Source organism: Elgaria multicarinata, chromosome 6 (assembly GCF_023053635.1).
Source record: "Elgaria multicarinata webbii isolate HBS135686 ecotype San Diego chromosome 6, rElgMul1.1.pri, whole genome shotgun sequence".
NCBI lineage: Eukaryota > Metazoa > Chordata > Lepidosauria > Squamata > Anguidae > Elgaria > Elgaria multicarinata.
In genome coordinates, this window is record NC_086176.1 from 110,760,719 (window position 1) to 110,779,134 (window position 18,416).

Sequence of the window (18,416 nt, forward strand, 5' to 3'; positions counted from 1 at the left end):
TGAACTGCATCCTAGAGTAATGAAGGAGCTAGCAGAAGAACTCTCAGAACCTTTGTCTATTATCTTTGCAAAATCATGGAAGACGGGTGAGGTGCCGGACGACTGGAGGAGGGCTAACGTTGTCCCTATCTTCAAAAAGGTCAAAAAGGAGGAACCTGGGAACTACAGACCAGTCAGTCTGACATCCATCCCTGGGAAAATTCTGGAGCAGATTATAAAGAAGTTAATCTGTAAACACCTTGAAATCAATGCAGTGATTACTAGAAGCCAACATGAATTTGTCAGGAACAAATCCTGTCAGACTAATTTGATCTCATTTTTTGATAGGATAACCTCCCTTGTGGACTGTGGGAATGCTGTGGACGTCATATATCTTGACTTCAGCAAAGCTTTCGACAAAGTACCACATGACATTCTGATTAACAAACTAGCTAAAAGTGGGCTAGATGGAACAACTATTAGGTGGATTCACAGTTGGCTACAGAATCAGACTCAAAGAGTACTTATCAATGGAACCTTCTCAAACTGGGGAGAGGCAACGAGTGGGGTGCCGCAGGGCTCAGTCCTGGGCCCAGTGCTCTTCAACATTTTTATTAATGATTTGGACGAGGAGGTGCAGGGAACGCTGATCAAATTTGCAGATGACACCAAATTGGGTGGGATAGCTAATACCCTGGAAGACAGAAACAAACTTCAAAGTGATCTTGATAGGCTGGAGTGCTGGGCTGAAAACAACAGAATGAAATTTAATAGGGATAAATGCCAAGTTCTACATTTAGGGAATAGAAACCAAATGCATAGTTACAAGATGGGGGACACTTGGCTCAGCAATACTACAAATGAGAAAGATCTCGGAATTGTTGTAGATCGCAAGCTGAATATGAGCCAACAGTGCGATATGGCTGCAAGAAAGGCAAATGTTATTTTGGGCTGCATTAATAGAAGTATAGCTTTCAAATCACGTGAGGTACTGGATCCTCTCTATTCGGCCCTGGTTAGGCCTCATCTAGAGTATTGTGTCCAGTTCTGGGCTCCACAATTCAAGAAGGATGCAGACAAGCTGGAACGGGTTCAGAAGAGGACAACCAGAATGATCAGGGGTCTAGAAACAAAGCCCTATGAAGAGAGACTGAAAGAACTGGGCATGTTTAGCCTGGAGAAGAGAAGATTGAGGGGAGACATGATAGCACTCTTCAAATACTTAAAAGGTTGTCACACAGAGGAGGGCCAGGATCTCTTCTCGATCCTCCCAGAGTGCAGGACATGGAATAACAGGTTCAAGTTAAAGGAAGCCAGATTCCGGCTGGACATCAGGAAAAACTTCCTGACTGTTAGAGCAGTGAGATGGTGGAATCAGTTACCTAGGGAGGTTGTGGGCTCTCCCACACTGGAGGCATTCAAGAGGCAGCTGGACAACCATGTGTCAGGGATGCTTTAGGGTGGATTCCTGCATTGAGCAGGGTGTTGGACTCGATGGCCTTGAAGGCCTCTTCCAACTCTGCTATTCTATGATTCTATGATAACAAGATCTTTAAGTGGTTTATGTGTCAAAGTATTAAAAATCACTATTAAAATTCAATAAACAATTACAGTTATTATAACAAAGATAAATAAGTGAACAGAAACAATACTTTTTAAAAAAGCAATAGAAGACAAAGTTTATCAGAATGTCTACTAAAGTGAAATTAAGTGCGACCTGCAACAAAATGCTAGTGTATGCTGCTCCTGTCCAGGGTTCCAGCCACCCAGGCCCGCAAACTCCATTCCCCCATGCTTTCATCAATCAGCATTCCCCACTGAGCTATTAGGAACCTCCTTTAGTGGGTCCTCCCACATCTACCAACATCTGGGTTCATCTAAGCCTGAAAACTCCCTTTTGTAGGAAGATTATTATTATTATTATTTATTGTATTTTTATGCCGCGTTGGCTACAGAAGAATCCACACTTGGAGAGTTTGGGATGTAATGCAGTCTGGTAGATAACGTTTTACTTGGGTATTGGAGACCTGGATTCAAATTCACATCACTACCAGGTACTCATTTCTACAGCCTTGGGCAAATCATAGTATTTGTAAAGCTCTTTTCAAGGTATGTTATGCAGTAACCGATGGGATATCACACTGGCAAAGTATGAATTATGAAGCAGGATATCGCAGATTCAAGCCTCCTCTGCCATGAATACATTAGGTAGCCACTCTCTCCCTCTCTCAGCCTCAGTCTCTCCGTCTGCAATATGGGGATAAAACTGACCAAGTTTACAGGGTAAACTTGTAAACCGCCCAGAGAGCTTCAGCTATGGGATACATGAAAGTGAAAAATGACAAAGGGATCTGGAAATCTGACAGCGTCTTCAGGAGGATCCCTAATGGACTGACTTCTTCGTCACCTTGCTGAATATTCAAAACTGTAGCCAGCTGCCCTCTTTGGGAACCTTGCAGGCAAGACTGAGAGAAGTATTCCTGAGAACTTACTCCAGGAAAATAACAGCTCTTCGTAATAGGCTGGCAGTGTTGCTCGTGGAAAACAAACGTTCACGAAAGTAGATTCTGTTGTAGGCCTCGCTAGAGGAGAGTTAAATCTCCATTTTGTTTGGGAATAAATCTGTTCCATTTAATATATCAATTTTTAAATGGGTACTGTCGTTTTTATGTTTCTGTTAGTTTTTAAATTTTGTATACTTTTTAATGTTTACTGTTTTAACTTTTGTGAGAGCTTCGGCTGTGGGCCGGCATATAAATGTAATTAATAAATAATAAATAAATAAACATCAATGTAATAAATAAATAAAATACAGGGTTGTTGTTGTATGGATCATTACTGCAGTAATGTGCAAGACGTTCTCTGAAATCCTTATTAAGCAGTGCTGATAAGTGATGGTGTGGATTCGGTCCTCCACATCTGAGGAATGCCAAGTCACAGAAAACTATTTCCTCGCTCTCCTTTATTCCTCATATTGAGGCAGTAGCCAAATCCTGTCGTTTCTTCCTGTATAATATTGCCAGGATTCGACCATTTTTGTCTGTCTCTTCTGCCAAGACTCTTGTTCACGCACTGGTTATCTCTCGGTTGGACTACTGCAACCTTCTTCTCTCTGGCCTTCCTTCTTCTCACATCAGTCCGCTGGTCTCTGTCCACCACTCTGCCGCCAAGATCATCTTCTTGGCTCGCCGCTCTGACCATGTAACTCCACTTCTGAAATCTCTTCATTGGCTTCCAGTTCACTCCAGAATCCAATATAAACTTCTCCTGTTGACCTTCAAAGCTTTTCACGGTCTAGCTCCTGCCTATCTCTCCTCTCTCATCTCACACTATTGCCCCGCTCGTGCTCTCCGCTCCTCTGATGCCATGCTTCTCGCCTGCCCAAGGGCCTCTACTTCCCTTACTCGGCTTCGTCCTTTTTCTTCTGCTGCCCCTCACGCCTGGAAAGCTCTTCCAGAACACTTGAGTACTACAAACTCAATCACAGCTTTTAAAACTCAGCTAAAAACTTTTCTTTCCCCTATAGCTTTTAAATATTAAGTTTGTTCTGACCCTATACTGTCAGCTTCACCCTACCCGGTGCCTGTTTACACTTCCCTGTGCCTGTTTGCATTCCCTTTCCCTCCTTATTTTTTACTACAACTTTATTAGATTGTAAGCCTATGCGGCAGGGTCTTGCTATTTACTGTGTAATCTGTACAGCACCATGTACATTGATGGTGCTATATAAATAAATTAATAATAATAATAATAATAATAATAATAATAATAATAATAATAATACTTAAAACTGGTGCAGCCCCACCAAGATCAGCTGAGTTTCCTGAGCAGCGGATGGTTGTCGTCGTCCGCCCCCCCCCCCCCGGCCCATTTTAGACTCGCAGGGTTGTTTGCAGGCATTCTCCAGAAGGTGCAAGCTGCTAGTGGAAGAGCCATCAGTTAAGCAAGAAAGGGTTGTGTGAGCTTTAGAGCAGGGGAGAGGCAAGGAAGGATTCTGAAAGACTGCATCTCCAGGGGGCCCAACTATCCAGTCTGGGATCATTGCCCTGGTTTGCAGCCTCCATCCCCTGCCCTTCATCTGCATTGGAAGCAGGATATGATGTGGACAACCTGAAGATTGGAAGTGGGACAGATGTGATGGGCGAGGTCCATGTATGCCATCTTCCAAGATTTCCCTAAAAGGTCTAAGCAAAACATTACCAAATAAATGTAAGAGATAACCACACACACACACACACACACATGAAAAAGCCCCACACGCTACAAAGTAAGGTATTGTTTAAATAATCCACTCTATTTTATTTTGTCTTAAAATAGTTTAAACTTTATGCTACAGACTTGTTTCAAAAAAACCCAGAAAGTCTCATCTTGCACCAAAAAATATATATATTTTATAACACTCTGTATTATTATTATTATTATTATTATTATTATTATTCTCCGAAGACCATTAAATACTAGATGGAAATGAAAATGAGTGTTAAAAAGAACATTTTTTGTGTGTGTTTCCGTCTTTTTTTAAACTCAACTGAAAGCCACAAATTCTAAGCCATTGTCTTTTGTCTTCCCTGTGGAAGATTCCAAGTTTGCGCTTCAGCAAGAGCAGAACTGCTAAAACCAGGCCTGTAAAGAAAACAAGAGGCCCAACAGCTGGGCGCTTCAGCTCGCCAGATGCTCGGTGCGATCAGTTTTTGCGGCTGCAAACGCCGCCTTTGTCAAAGACCCGGATGGCTGCAATTCACGACCGGCAAACCAGGATGGAGCGTGTGCTTCGCAGGCCTGGACTAAAACTATCCAGTGCATTGGTTCTTAGCCATACGATGGCTTACAGTTTCGCTTATCAACAGAGAAAAGAGCAGATCAGTCTCAGGAACCTTTTGCTCTGTGACAAAACAGGAAGCAAAACAAAAGCAAAAGGAGTGGGGTGGGGTGGGGAAACTCATTTCTTAGCTATGCAGTGATTGCGTTTTGTTTTTCATTTTCATTTCTCTTTCTCTCTTTTTAAGTATCAAGGGAGCAAAAGGAACGTGTAGTGTTTTTAAATTAAAAAGAGGGGGGGGGGGAGAAACTGATTACCAAGCTAAAAAACTCATGATTCCTTTAAAACAAAGACAGTGCACAATCGGAGGAAGTTTGGTTAGAATGCAGTCAAATTTTTATATGTACATGGAAGTCACAGCATATACAAACTTAAAAAATAGCTTGCTTGCTTGCTTGCTTTTAAAAAAGCAAGGATCACCAGTGTGTTCCTCTGATGCTTCTGGTACTGGCCACCATAAGAGACAGGAGACTCATAGCCTTCCGAAAACCCTAATTTGCACGCCTTGAAGGCCATCTCTATTAAAAATGGTGGCAAGCAGCTGCTCTAGGCCAGAGGCGGACTGTTCAGTCTGCCCTTGCTTTTGCACACATCTCCGTCAGGAGCGGCTTCACCACGACCCAATCCCACGTAGCTGCTGCGTGTGTGAGAACACCAGAAGTGCGGGAGCTGGCTGGCTGGTGTGGGTCTTCCTCACCTGGTTATGGCCTTCTCTCCTGGCCTGGTGGATAAGAAACAAATTACTGGCTACACTCTCACACTTGCAGGATCCGCACACATCATGCTGTCATGTGGAAGAGCACCCCAGGGAACAAATTCACAAGCAGCTAGGAGGAGTGGGAAGCAGTGGAGGCTGGAGACTCTGGTGTTAATGAGGCCGTGAATCCGCTCCGGGTTTCAGTCAGTGCTTCCGCACCTTGGATAGCTCCTTTAGAGATCTGGCTCAAACCCAGAGTGAATTCAACGCCCTGCTGACATCGGAATCCCAAGCCTGCACTGCCTTACACTATACAATTCCTCCGCCTACGACCTCTCCGCCTTAGAGGTGCTAATGCAACAGGCGCCGTCTCCAGGTCAGGAGCTAGCAATCCAGTCACTGCAGCAGCCCAACGTGGTGCCTTCCAGATGTTAGATGACAGCTCCCATCAACCCCAGGAGCATGGCCAACGGTCAGGAATTCTGGGAGTTCTAGTCCAACACATCTGGAGGGCACCCAGTTGCAGGAAGTCTACTCTAGACGAACTGGTATAAGCAAACGCCAGGGATGCAAAACGTTATCTGCTGGAATGAGAAGGAAAGGATATTAGCAGAGTCCAAATCCATCTTAAAGTCAGTTAAGTGGTGGCGTGGGGGGAGGATGTATTCTAACACTGTGTAGAAGCCTATTATTCAGTTGTTCTTCTAAGTATGATCTCTAACTCTGTACAGTCAAATGCCCTTCCGATGATCAGATGGTCTTTTTACTGACAGTATAACCTCTTGGGTAAAAATGTTGTTCAATCGAATACAGCTGGCTTGTGTCAATACCCCTTTATGCAGGGGTGGGCAATTTGTGACCTTCTTGGTTATTTTGGCCTACAACTCCCATCAGCTTTAGCCAGCATAACCAGGGTGAGGGATCATGGGAGTTTTAGGCGAAAACATCTGGAGGGTCACAAGTTGCCCAGGCCCTGCTTTAATGCATGTTCATTCAATGGGCTGGATCTACTCCAGTGAAAACGTTGACTGAATTGCCACCAAAGTGCAGTTTCCTGGCTTGGCTTTTGGCAAAAAATCAATGGGTTCAAGGGCTTGATCTTGCCGCCTTGAGGAATGCCTGGTTTAACTCATGCTCCCCTAAGCAGTGGGAGGGCAGGTGATCTAGGGCCTTTCCTGACACCGGTGTAAATGCAACAACCCCTTCACAAGGCTAAGCACGCCTGACAATTCTTCCCCAACTTGTGAGTCTCCTAGTCCTACAGACAGAAAATCCACATTCCTTGTTAATAACTCAGGCATACGTCTCACCACATGCAAAGGGTTGCTCCACTGACAGCCACTGCCATGCGTAACAAAAAAAAAAAAACACTTTGAGGACCAATCACATAACTGAAACCACGACATGAATAACCTGGTTGTGTGAACTGTCAAGAGATTCAAGGCATTTTAGGAACAAAGGACACATTTTACTCAGAAATTCCCCATCATGTGCTAATATCCGAGTCGCCACGAACAGGAAGTCAAGTGGAACAAGGCTCCTGGGCAAACTTGGAAACTTGCTTGCCCAACGACTATATCACTCGGTGCAGCATACATCCCTCAATCATCCCTCCACGTGAAAACAGAAGGCATGGGGCAAGGATGGCCAAAATTTCATCTTGCAGCAAAGGCCAAATCTACTTCCAGAAGGCATCTGTGGAATCTGACCCAGAAAGGAGTTCTAAAGCCAAGAGGCATAAATCTAACAACTGGTGAGCTCCGGCAAGAAGATCCAAATATTTAAGGGACCTGAATAAAACTAAGGGCCATTTCTCATGTTATGTTTTAAAGGCAAAGATACGTAGATCTGTAAGTTACCCAAGTATCTGAAGATGAGTAAAAATGAAACCTGAGTGTCCTCACTCCATCTCCTGCTTTTCTACAGGAGGGGATCCAAATATACGGCAAAACCTACGCTGCTGCTCCCAACTCTTACACCTGTTTTTGGGGCAGCATGCAAATGAGTAATGGCAAGGCAGTGTTAGGTACTACTGAAGGGGTGGTGCTCACACGTGCATTCCGTACAGAGCCTTGTCTTCCTGTTAAGGATGGTAATATTCATTGAAGTAACAGAAGACTCTCTTTCTCTCTCTGAATTCTCCCTTGCTTTAATTTAAACAGTGCTGGCTCTAATCTATAAAGCCCCACGTGGCTCGGGACGCCGACACCTCAAGGACCGCCTTTCCCCGTATGAAACTTGAGTTCAGCATCAGAGGCCCTCCTCTGTGTGCCAGCTCCGAGAGACGTCCAGGGGTGGAAGTTTGGGCCTTTTCTCTGACAGCTGTGCATTTATGGACCGCTCTCTCTCCACGGAAGCCCCACTGGTGCCAACACGGTCATATTTTTAGCACCAGACAAACGCGGATTTATTTCCCCAGGCATTTGGACATTACTTATGTTCCAATTGTCGTTTGCGGTTTGCGTGGTGTTCATTCTAGGCTGTGGGGAGGGACGTAAATTTTGTGCATTGTAGGTGACCACTTTTCATTTTGTATTGTTTTTAGATTATGGCTTTATGGTATTTATTTTTATTTGTACTATTGTGCTGAATATAGTTTGTATTGATTTTGTTCCCCTCACCTTCCCATTATATTAATCATGAATTTCTGTATTTGTGTGTGTAAGTCGCTCCAAAACTGCTTTTTGCAGTGGGAAGTGACGCATAAATTTAATAAATAAATAAAGTAATAATAATAATAATAATAATAATAATAACAACAATAATAATAATAAACAGGGAAAGTACCAGCCACCCTAAGCTGGGATTGAGCTGAGTTTATTCTGGTAACAATTCACCTGGAAGAGAAAATACTTCTCTTGGAAGGGGCATCTATGCCCCTGCCTCCTCCACACTTGAATTCTTCTCTCAGAAAAGAAGAGAAAAAGGAAGCAAAGTGTGTCAAGGATTAGTCAGAAACGTAAGCTCTTTTGCGTGAATGCAGCTCACGCAGAAGGATCCACTCCACTTTCACATATCTTCAAATTCAGAGATATGGGTTACGCTGGACCTGGACCTTTAAAGCTTAACATGAAAAGCACACCTGAGTTCAGAATTAGCTACTGATGCCTTTGCGATGCCTTTGTGCTTTTTTTTTTTTAAATAAAAATAAAAAAGGCTGTAACAAGTTGGGCCAAATCACCAGTAACAGTACAGTAGTCTAGAAAAATAAAATAAAATGTGTTATTAGAAGACTCAGCACTGAGCAGTGTGTGAGCTACAAAGGATGTGGAGAAATAATCTTCTGAATTTTAAATAAAAGCTGCTCAGTGCACATTATAGGCCTTTTGTGAGCAAGGGCTGCTGGTTTCGTAACCAAACCGACTTGCTTTATGGACACCCCTGGTCACAACTCAACACTTCTAAGCTCCCGACAGTTACACTACAATCATGATGGGGACACTCAAGAGCCATGAACCAATCAGGCCAGCGGTGGGTTTTTTTTAATGCTTACACTGCAAGGGAGAAAGAAAATAAAACCTCACATGTACCAGCGACATCCGTTTTAGTGGTGAAATAAAGAAACCGTACGGTCTAACGGGTGTGAGTGGGAAGGTGTCACTGCTTCCGTCAACAAATGCTCTAAATTAATCACACACAATTAAAAACTTGGAAGTTGTCGTTGAAGTCCAGTGCTGCTACGTTTTCCATAACAGGGAAGCTTTCCTTTGACTAAGGAGGGGTTCAGGAAATTTCTGAAATGACACTGCAATTCTGGGGTGGGGGCGTGGGGAGGAAATTCTCCCCGAGGAGTCTGAATTCCAGAATGCCAGGATCAGACGCTTTGGACACCAAGGCGATATCCAGGAGCTTCTGTGCCACAAAAGGGAGAGGGCTAAGTGACTAAAAACACAGTGAAACTGCATTACAGTAAGTATTTGCGCCTGCTGTCCTCGTCTAGCGTGAGATCCACTACTTCGGGCGGCGAAGACCAACTCTGTGGGGGCGCCACGCCTGTCCATGGTTCTGATTGCCGGGTGCACTGCAGACCTGAGCCATGTTTCCGGGAAGACACACTTTGAATCACTCCTCCCCGAGGATGGACACACCTGTGGTGGAAGGAAAGTGAAGGAACGGCATGAACTTGCCTGTTAAGACTTGCCCATGAGAACGTTTGGGGTGATTCACACACGCGCACCTCCTTCGCCTAAGGGCCACGATAAGGGGACGTCTGTAATGCACGTCTCGCATTAAAGATGGGTAAAGGAGGCAGCAAAGTTGTGGGAAACAATGGGCTGGATACTGGTTAAACTGTGTTTGGGGCGGGGATGAAAAAGGCATTAAAAAGTGCAATGTACTTTTGGGAAGGTGAGCTCTGTGAGCAAAACGGCCAACACAGGTAAATCACTGAATTACCATCACCACCATCATCTATATAACACTTGACTTAATTCATAGCACTTCACATACATAATCCCAATAATCCTTACAACAGCCCTCATTAAGGCTAGCATCACCATCCCTGTAATCCCAGGGTGGGTAAGGGCGATTTAGACTCTCTGCCTGGTAAGTGAGTATAGACCCGGGGGTGGGGGTGGGTAACTTCCAGGAACCCACCATGGGTGTAGAGCCTACCATAGGGCTGCCCCCCTGCCCTGCTGCTGCCGAAAATCAGTGGAGTGGCAGCAGCAAAGTCCCGTGATATCGTTTTAAAACAAGGCATTTGCTCCCCGCTCACTATGCTATACAGCAAAATCACATGGTTTTTTTTTACCACTCTTGCGGCAAATTCAGAGGTGGGAGTGGGGGGTTTGCACAAAAAAATGGCTGGAAAGGGGGTCGGGGGTGGCATGATGGCCATGTCTGGTTTAGACCAACGTCAAGGGGATTTTGAGATATGGAAAAGATAGACATTTGATTGTTTCAAGATTTATAGAAACAATGCTCTTACTAGCTCAAAGCAATGGTAGCTGCACAAAGCAATGAGGGAGGGCTGGATGAGAACACGGGAAGCATGCACCGATCCTGCGTTCCCAGGCATCTGTCTTTTCATGTAACCTTAGAGACATGTTAGTACATCTGAAAAAAAGCTTTCACTTCCAAATTCCCAAGTACCGCTTGGCATTAAAAAGGTGAATTTGATGCTGCTTTTGCTGTATATTCCACCCTGGACAAAGTCTGGAACCAGAACTTATCAACCACCAAAGGGCAGAAGATGCAGGAGAGTAACTGAAGGGCGACTTGTTCGCTCTGGTTGGCCATCGGTACTCAGCCAGCCTCCAAGACTACTTGCATTCGGCCACCTCTCCTTCGCAAGAAGAGCCTGAAACCAGGGCTGCATCAACAGCCAACGTTTGAAGGCCTCATGCTGGAAGGCAGCAGGCAAGGGTTCCCTGTGGTGTCACCTTCAAAAGGTCAAGGGCCCAGGGAGGGAGGGAGGAGATCATTCTACAGGTTTGGGTTTAAACTGGAAACTGAGGGGTAGTTTATCTAGGCACCTTTGTTCACACGGTTCTTCATTTTCACTGCTTGCTTTTCCTTTTGTCACCTCATTGGCTTTCTCTGCTTTCACTCCATGTCTCCCTATGACTGGAATTCTTTTCCCCCCTGCTGTTTGACACGCATCCTTCCTGTTTTAAAAAAAGATCTCCTTAAGGGTTTATTTTCTAGTGCTTCCCTCCCTTATGATTTCTCTTCGTTTTTATTTGAAAAGAAACTTTCAGCAGCTTCTAACAATGACTGCACCACTAGTGTGTCTTCCATGAGCCTGTGTTCAGCTTATTTTCAGCGCTACATAAACAAACACTGAATACTACCACGAATTTAACACTGGCCATGTTTAATTCCTATTTTTGTTTCTGAAGGCAACAAAAAATGTAACATGAGCAATTAAGAGCATTCTTCATTTCAAAAATTCATTCCGGCGATTTCACTGGATTCAATTAAAAACCAAGAAAGGAAAATAAAAATGTGATCACCTTGCATGTTCCTGAACTCCCACAATCTCCACTTCACTATCCGATGAGGCAATATTGATTTCTTCATTGACCTGGGTGATGCTGGTGGAGGTTTTGTCACTTGCCAGGAATCCAACATCCAAGTGGTCTGCAGACAATAAGGCAAAAAGCAGTTTGAGACTCAGCAGTTTGGTCATCTTTGCATGCCCTCAGCAGGAAGGCATTTCTCACTCCCCGTGCTGATCAAGGGTCTGATTCATCACATTGCAGTGGCATAATACACTGATGTGCATAATTTTATTTTTATTTTTTTAAAAAAATAGCAAACAGCCACAGTAGAATGATACCCAGTGATGCACCCCAACTTTAGCATATACACAAACAGAAGGAAAATGAGCAACTAGAATATCAATTTTTTTATTTTATTTATTTATATATTTATTTATTACATTTCTATACCGCCCAATAGCCGGAGCTCTCTGGGCGGTTCACAAAAATTTAAACATTCAAAGTATAAAAACATAGTATAAAACTATAATATAAAATACAATATAAAAGCTCAACCAGATAAAAACAGCAGCAATGCAAAATTACAAATTTTAAACACCAAGTTAAAATGTATTTATAGACTGTTAAAATGCTGGGAGAATAAAAAGGTCTTCACCTGGCGTCTAAAAGCATATAATGTAGGTGCCAAGAGAACCTCCTTAGGGAGCTCATTCCACAGCCGGGGTGCCACAGCAGAGAAGGCCCTCCTCCTGGTAGCCACCTGCTTAACCTCCTTTGGCAGGGGCTCGGGGAGAAGGACCCCTGAGGATGACCAGGTACATACGGGAGGAGGCGTTCCTTCAGATAGCCTGGCCCCAAGCTGTTTAGGGCTTTAAATGTTAATACCAGCACTTTGAATCTGGCCGGGACCTGGACTGACAGTCAATGAAGCTGGAAAAGGACCGGCGTAATGTGGTCTCGTCGGCCAGTCCCTGTTAGTAACCGTGCTGCCCTGTTTTGTACCGGTTGAAGTTTCCGGACCGTTTTCAAAGGCAGCCCCACGTATAACGCATTGCAGTAATCCAAACGAGAGGTTATCAGAGCATGGATAACTGTAGCTAGGCTATCTCTGTCCAGATAAGGGCGCAGCTGGTATATCAGCCTAAGCTGGTAAAAGGTGCTCTTTGCCACTGAGTTCACTTATGCCTCAAGTGACAGTTCTGGATCCAAGAGCACACCCAAACTACGGACCCGATCCTTCAGGGGGAGTGCAACCCCGTCCAGGACAGGGCAAACATCAATCTAAAACAACCATCAATCAATCAATTTCTCAAACAGATAGAATATCATTAAGCTAATAAAGCTAACTATGCTGAAGAGTTTCCCTGGCAAAAAAAAAAAGGTCCACAACTTTAGTGCCAGAACTGAAAAGCTCCATGTATAGCTGAAATAAAGAGCAGGCTTCCAATATCAGATCCTAATGTTTCAGAGAAAGGGGAATATATGGGAGGGGGTTGCTCTGAATGATATGATGGAGCCAGTGCACCTGTGAGAGACCCAACAACAGACATGCTGCTGCATTTGGGACTAGTGAAAGCTTCCAGTCTTCAAGGGCAGACCCTTGTAGAGTGCACTGCGGGAATAGATCAACAGAGTTACAGTTGCATGGATGACTGTGGATCTGTCCACAGTTGGTGTATCAGACCTAACTGATAAAATGCATTTGTGGACACTTTCGCCACCTGGACCTAAAGGAACAAAGCTAAACCCAGAATTGCCCCAGATAAAGCTCAACATACTTAAATAAAGAAAACCAGAAATATCCTGAATGATGCACCTTAATTTACATGGCACCTGCACACAACCAGGAAATGCACTGGTGACAGGAAGTGGGCACTAGAAAGCAATACTGGAATCCAAACACAGAGATGCACATTATCGATGTTGAACATCGATGTTTAGTCTAGAGCGGTTTATTTGATTTTCTTCCTTGCAGGACCTGTGCACCTAACTCTTTATAGCTACTGTGAGTGAAATGGATGAGAAAGGAATTTCACACATCCTTAGTTACATCCTGCTTGGATTACTATAAGGTGCTATATGTGAGGCCGGCTTCGGAAACTATTCGGAAACTTCAGCTGGACCAGAATGCCCCAGCCAGATGGTTGGCCAGGGCAAATTACTGGAAGCAACTGACTCCCTTGTAAAAACAGGGTCATTGGCTACTGATCTGTCTCTGGGCTTGTTATGACCTGTGAAACTCTATACAGCTTGGGACTAACCTAGCCTTCTCCCATACCAGCCTGCCTGGGTCTTAAAATCCTTGGGAGAGGTGCTTCTTTTCAGACTACAGCCTTCAGAGGGACGTTTGGTGGCAACATGAGAGAGGGCCTTCTTGGTGACCGCTCCCAGGTTGTGGGACTCCCTGCTGAGGGAGGCTAGATTTTCTCCCTCTCTGCTGCCCTTGCGCCTGCAGGCAAAGACCTTTTAATTCAAACAGGCCTTAGGCGTGTAAGCGGGTCTGTTGGGTTGGATGTGGTTTATCTTGTTATTGTTGCGTTTTTAGTGTTTTAATGCATTTGTTTTATTATTCGCTTAATCAAGTTTTATTTATGATCGGAAGGCGCCTTGAGTGCCATTTTTCTTGGTAGAAAGACGGCACAAATCAAATAAAGGAAGGAAGGAAGATGGAATGACCCAGGGCTGCCTAGCCTAATAGTTGATCGGTGACTCAGCTGAAGCGAGGTTGGGAGTGCGGAAAGGAAAGACCATGTGTGATTTTGTTACTGAATTTCCTTATTACATTGAAGCGGCCCTTTGGTACACCAGCTTCGTCGTACATTTGCGCTTTGACTAATTCTTCATTGGATTCCAGGGCACTCACTATTACCAGGACACCCAAGCGCCGTTCCCCTTTTCTTCCCTACCAACTGCAAGGTCACTCTTCTTTGCTGGCCATCTCTGTCTGAAACATCAGAAAGGGTCCTGATGAGCTCACAGAATCTCTAGTCTCAAGGTACGTGGCACAGCAGTAGCCCTTGCTCGGAAGCCACAATGGGACTCTTGGCAAGGAATGACAAAGGCAGGGAAGTCCAGGAAAGGGAGGCAAAGCCAGCAGGAGGGACTGTGGTGGGAAGACAAAGCCCATTCAGTGATATTCTTCCTCCTGTGGTCTGTGTCACCTGGCAGGTCTGAAAGCAGTGGACAGTAAAAGGTAACGGATATGGGGCTGCAGGCCCCATATGAGGTCACTAGCAGGCAGCAATGCATCTCCACGAAGTGAAAACATGCACCATATCTTGACATCCATCTGTAAGGGGCTAAGGGTTAAGTTTTTGTGGTTTTGTTTACAACGGTCACTAGACTGGCTACACGCTCGGGGCCCATTCACACACTCACTGCTATATTGGAGTCACTGCTCCGCAATGCAATCTTACACCTGAGGGGGGTCGTTCAGTGCTCTCTCGTTGGGGGGGTGCATGTGGGAAGGACATCTGGGTGAGAAACCTCAACATAATCGGCCTTTCCTGCACAGCCATGCGTTCACTATGTTCTGCAGCCATGAAGGATTGCACCACAAGGAATCAATTCTCTCTCTCTCTCTCTCTTGCACCAGCAGCACTTGTCTGTAGCATGTATTTATTTATTGCCTTTTTATACTGCCCAATAGCCGAAGCTATTGCATATAGGGGGTGTCAGGGGGATGCTCCCTCAGGTGTAATGAGAGAAAGGGCTCAAAGCAATGTTGCACATCTTATTATCTAGGCCTATCTGGAGAAGCCCCAGAGTTTCTTGGCCTAGTCAGCAACCCAAGTGAACATTTAATGGAAAGAGTGGGATTGCAACTCTGCTGCAGGCACAACTCTCTCAGGCTATTCTGCATCCTTTACATTCGCCACCTGTTAATTTCTGGGCCCAATTCAAGGTGCTGGTTTTGGCCTTCAAAGCCCTAAATGTTTTGGGACCATATTATTTGAAGAACCGCCTACACCTGTATGGGCTGGCTCAAGCAGAAAGATCAGCCTCAAAGGGCCTATGTTCTGGTCCACCAGCAAGAGCCGTGTGTGTGTGTGTGTGTGTGTGTATAATTCTAATCTGTATGTTTGTGTTTCTGTAATACTGTGAGCCACCTTGTGAAGGCAGTGTGCTCTGAAATGCAGGTTAAAAATCTTTCAGATAAGTAAATAAATATGGTGTCATGGGTTGGTGTGGGAGGGGTGGCAGTGTAGGGTAGGAACAGGACCTGGCCTGGAAAATGAGGTTTATAGGTCATGGGGAAGAAGGATGGAAGCCCTAAGAAGTTTAGTAGATGCCATGACTACATAAAAACTGATTATATGCTTTAAAACATTCAAAGCCCTAAATATTTTTGGGCCAGGTTATTTGAAGGAACACCTCCTCCCATATGTGCCTGCCCGGACCTTAAGATCATCCACAGGGGCCCTTCTCCATGAGCCCCTGCCAAAGGAAGTAGGCAGGTGGCTACCAGGAGGAGGGCTTTCTCCGCTGTGGCACCCCAGCGGTGGAATGAGCTCCCCAGAGAGGTCCGTCTGGCGCCTACACTGTACTCCTTTCGTCGCCAGCTGAAGACCCTTTTATTCTCTCAGTATTTTAACACTTAATTTTAACTTACATTTAAATGTTACTGTTCTAATTCTGTATTTTAATCTTATATCAATTTCTGCTGCGTGGTTTTATCCTGGTTGTGCTTTTTATACCGTATTTTGTATTTTTTTTTTTTAGACTGTTGGTTGTTTTATTATGGTTTTAATTTTTGTGAACCGCCCAGAGAGCTTCGGCTACTGGGCGGTATAAAAATGTAATAAATAAATAAATATTCTAACATCTTTCCTCTGCTCACCTGTTCCGGCATTCAGCTCTTCTAGCAGCCCTCTTGTCCTCCAAGTAGGCCCAGTGTCTTGGTTAATGACAGAACTGTTGTGCTCTTGAACTACTGCAGCTGCCAATAGATTGTCCACATTCACCACTTCCGGGTCGGAGTTTGTGTCTGAGATATCGTAATGAGCCACAACTGGAGGTCCACCTGGAAAGGAAAGAAAACCCACAGATATTAGATAGCAGGTATCTCAGAGAACACAAACAAAAATGCTAACCCTACCACTATTGTATTGTCTATACAATAGTAGAGATGCAATTGTAAATTTCCTGCTCTCTTCGATTCATTCAATGCTATAGAACATAAATACAATGGCTGGGTTCACACATCACACTAATCCATGGCGGCTGGCAAGCTATGTTGGCCAGGTGGTTATACAGTCAACCTACTGTGCTCCCATCAGTCGATCAGGCAAACAAGCTACAAAGAGTAATTTATTTCATACATACACACACCCTCGCCCCTCCTCCTATTGCAGTCCTCCCACCCAGCTGGGCTGGTATCCCAGCTTCCTTTGCAACGGGAATAAGGATCACATGAGATGAGCAAAGCGGTGGCAGCATTTTTGGCTGCTGTTGCCAAGCAGCTCTGTAGGCGATCTCTGTAACCCACGCTGCACGACAGACAACATACTAACCCATCTTAGGGCGTTAACCCACCCTGGGGTGGGGGGTGGGGTGGGGAGACACATCCTACAGCTAACACGCTAACCCGTCATTGGTTCTTCTGGAAAATAAACCATCATTAGTTAGCGTGTTATGTGAACCCAGTCATTGTTTTACAAGAATAGATGAATAAATACTTTACATAACACATAATTACTATCGAAAATATTATCCCTAACAAAAAGGAACTTTAAGTTGCCCACCTGTAATCAACAATGAAGCCAGAGACCCCCTAATTCTGTCGTGGGATTACACTGTGGAAACTAAATAGATTTACCTGATACCTCCCTTTTAGCCGAAATCTGCAATTCTGAGCTTTTGAAGATTTGAAAATTGAAAGCACGATTGTAGAAAAAAGATGGCATGAAAGTGTACTTATATGGCCATATGAAACTGTCTCCTACCTAGTCTGATGAGCAGTGGCCCATGGAGCCAAAACAGTCTACTCTGACTGGCAGCAGCTCCCCAAGATCTGGGGAAGAAGTCCCACTACCTGAGGTCCTTTAACTGGAGATGCCAGGGATTTTACCAATCAGCTATGGGAAGGGGCAAAGAAGTCCACACTCTGTGCTCACTGTTTAGTCCAGGTATTTCTGATAGCACTTTCCCCATCTCTGGATTCAAATTGGAAGTTCATGTCCCTGGTACGGCCTAAACCATTTACTTTTAGTGTGTATCAGAGAAATAGTTAGCTGGCCTTTGAAATGCCCTGTCCCTGACATTCCTGCCTGAGTCACTGATCTGGGCATGTCTCCTACATAGAAAGAGGCAGGTCCAGAGCAGTTATTCATCTAGATTCTCAACAGGCAATTATTAAAGGGCAAGTCGTTTTGCCATTCTCTACATTGGGAGCGATCGAGGCAATGATCCAATGTAGAGTCACAGAAAATAATAATAAGAATCCCACTTTAATAGAGGCTGATTAGAAGGGAGCATGGACAACGCTGGGAATCTTAGAGATACAATGGGCAGCCTCCTCTGAGAGTAGATGCTTTGGGCTTACAAGAGCCTTTATTTATTTGTCCAATTTTCACATCACAAACTTTGGAGCTCTAGTTTAAGTCTCTCTTAGGCATTTAGCCAACCCGGTTGATCAGTGGTAGGCAAGGGAGCTTGATGCTCCCAAAAAGAGTATATCGGTTTCCCTCTATGTTTGGATATACTCTAAACCAATTGCAAGGATGTTCTCCTTTACTCAAGTGCGAGATCACTTCACTCCACTGAAATAAAATCGGACTTCCACCCAACCACCAAAAATAACACTGTGGTTCTCACAGTTCTGCTTAGGCCACCAAATTCTGCGCTGCATGGAGCAAGCAAGAACGGCAGGTTTCCAAACCCTGTACCAGATCTTGTGAAGGGTTATTGTTTAGCGTTTGTTTTTAAATGATAGGGCAGTAGATTTGATGAAATGAAATGTGTGAAGGACAGGGGT

The 18,416-nt window shown here is 44.5% G+C and overlaps 1 protein-coding gene across 2 annotated transcripts in view; it reads right to left on the bottom strand.

Annotated features, from left to right (window-relative positions):
- Positions 1-8,640: 8,640 nt before the first annotated feature.
- ARK2N (arkadia (RNF111) N-terminal like PKA signaling regulator 2N) overlaps positions 8,641-18,416 on the bottom strand; it is a 66,239-nt gene continuing 56,463 nt past the window's right edge. Inside the window, exons 4-7 of one of the 2 annotated variants that reach the window (XM_063128276.1) lie at positions 16,281-16,463; positions 11,453-11,579; positions 10,973-11,104; positions 8,641-9,583 (exon numbers count right to left, since the gene is read on the bottom strand). In XM_063128276.1, the coding sequence (XP_062984346.1) occupies positions 9,400-9,583; positions 10,973-11,104; positions 11,453-11,579; positions 16,281-16,463 (626 nt within the window). In that variant the 3' untranslated portion in view covers positions 8,641-9,399. The remainder of the gene's footprint in view (positions 9,584-10,972; positions 11,105-11,452; positions 11,580-16,280; positions 16,464-18,416) is intronic. The other variant, XM_063128277.1, reaches the window with a different exon arrangement.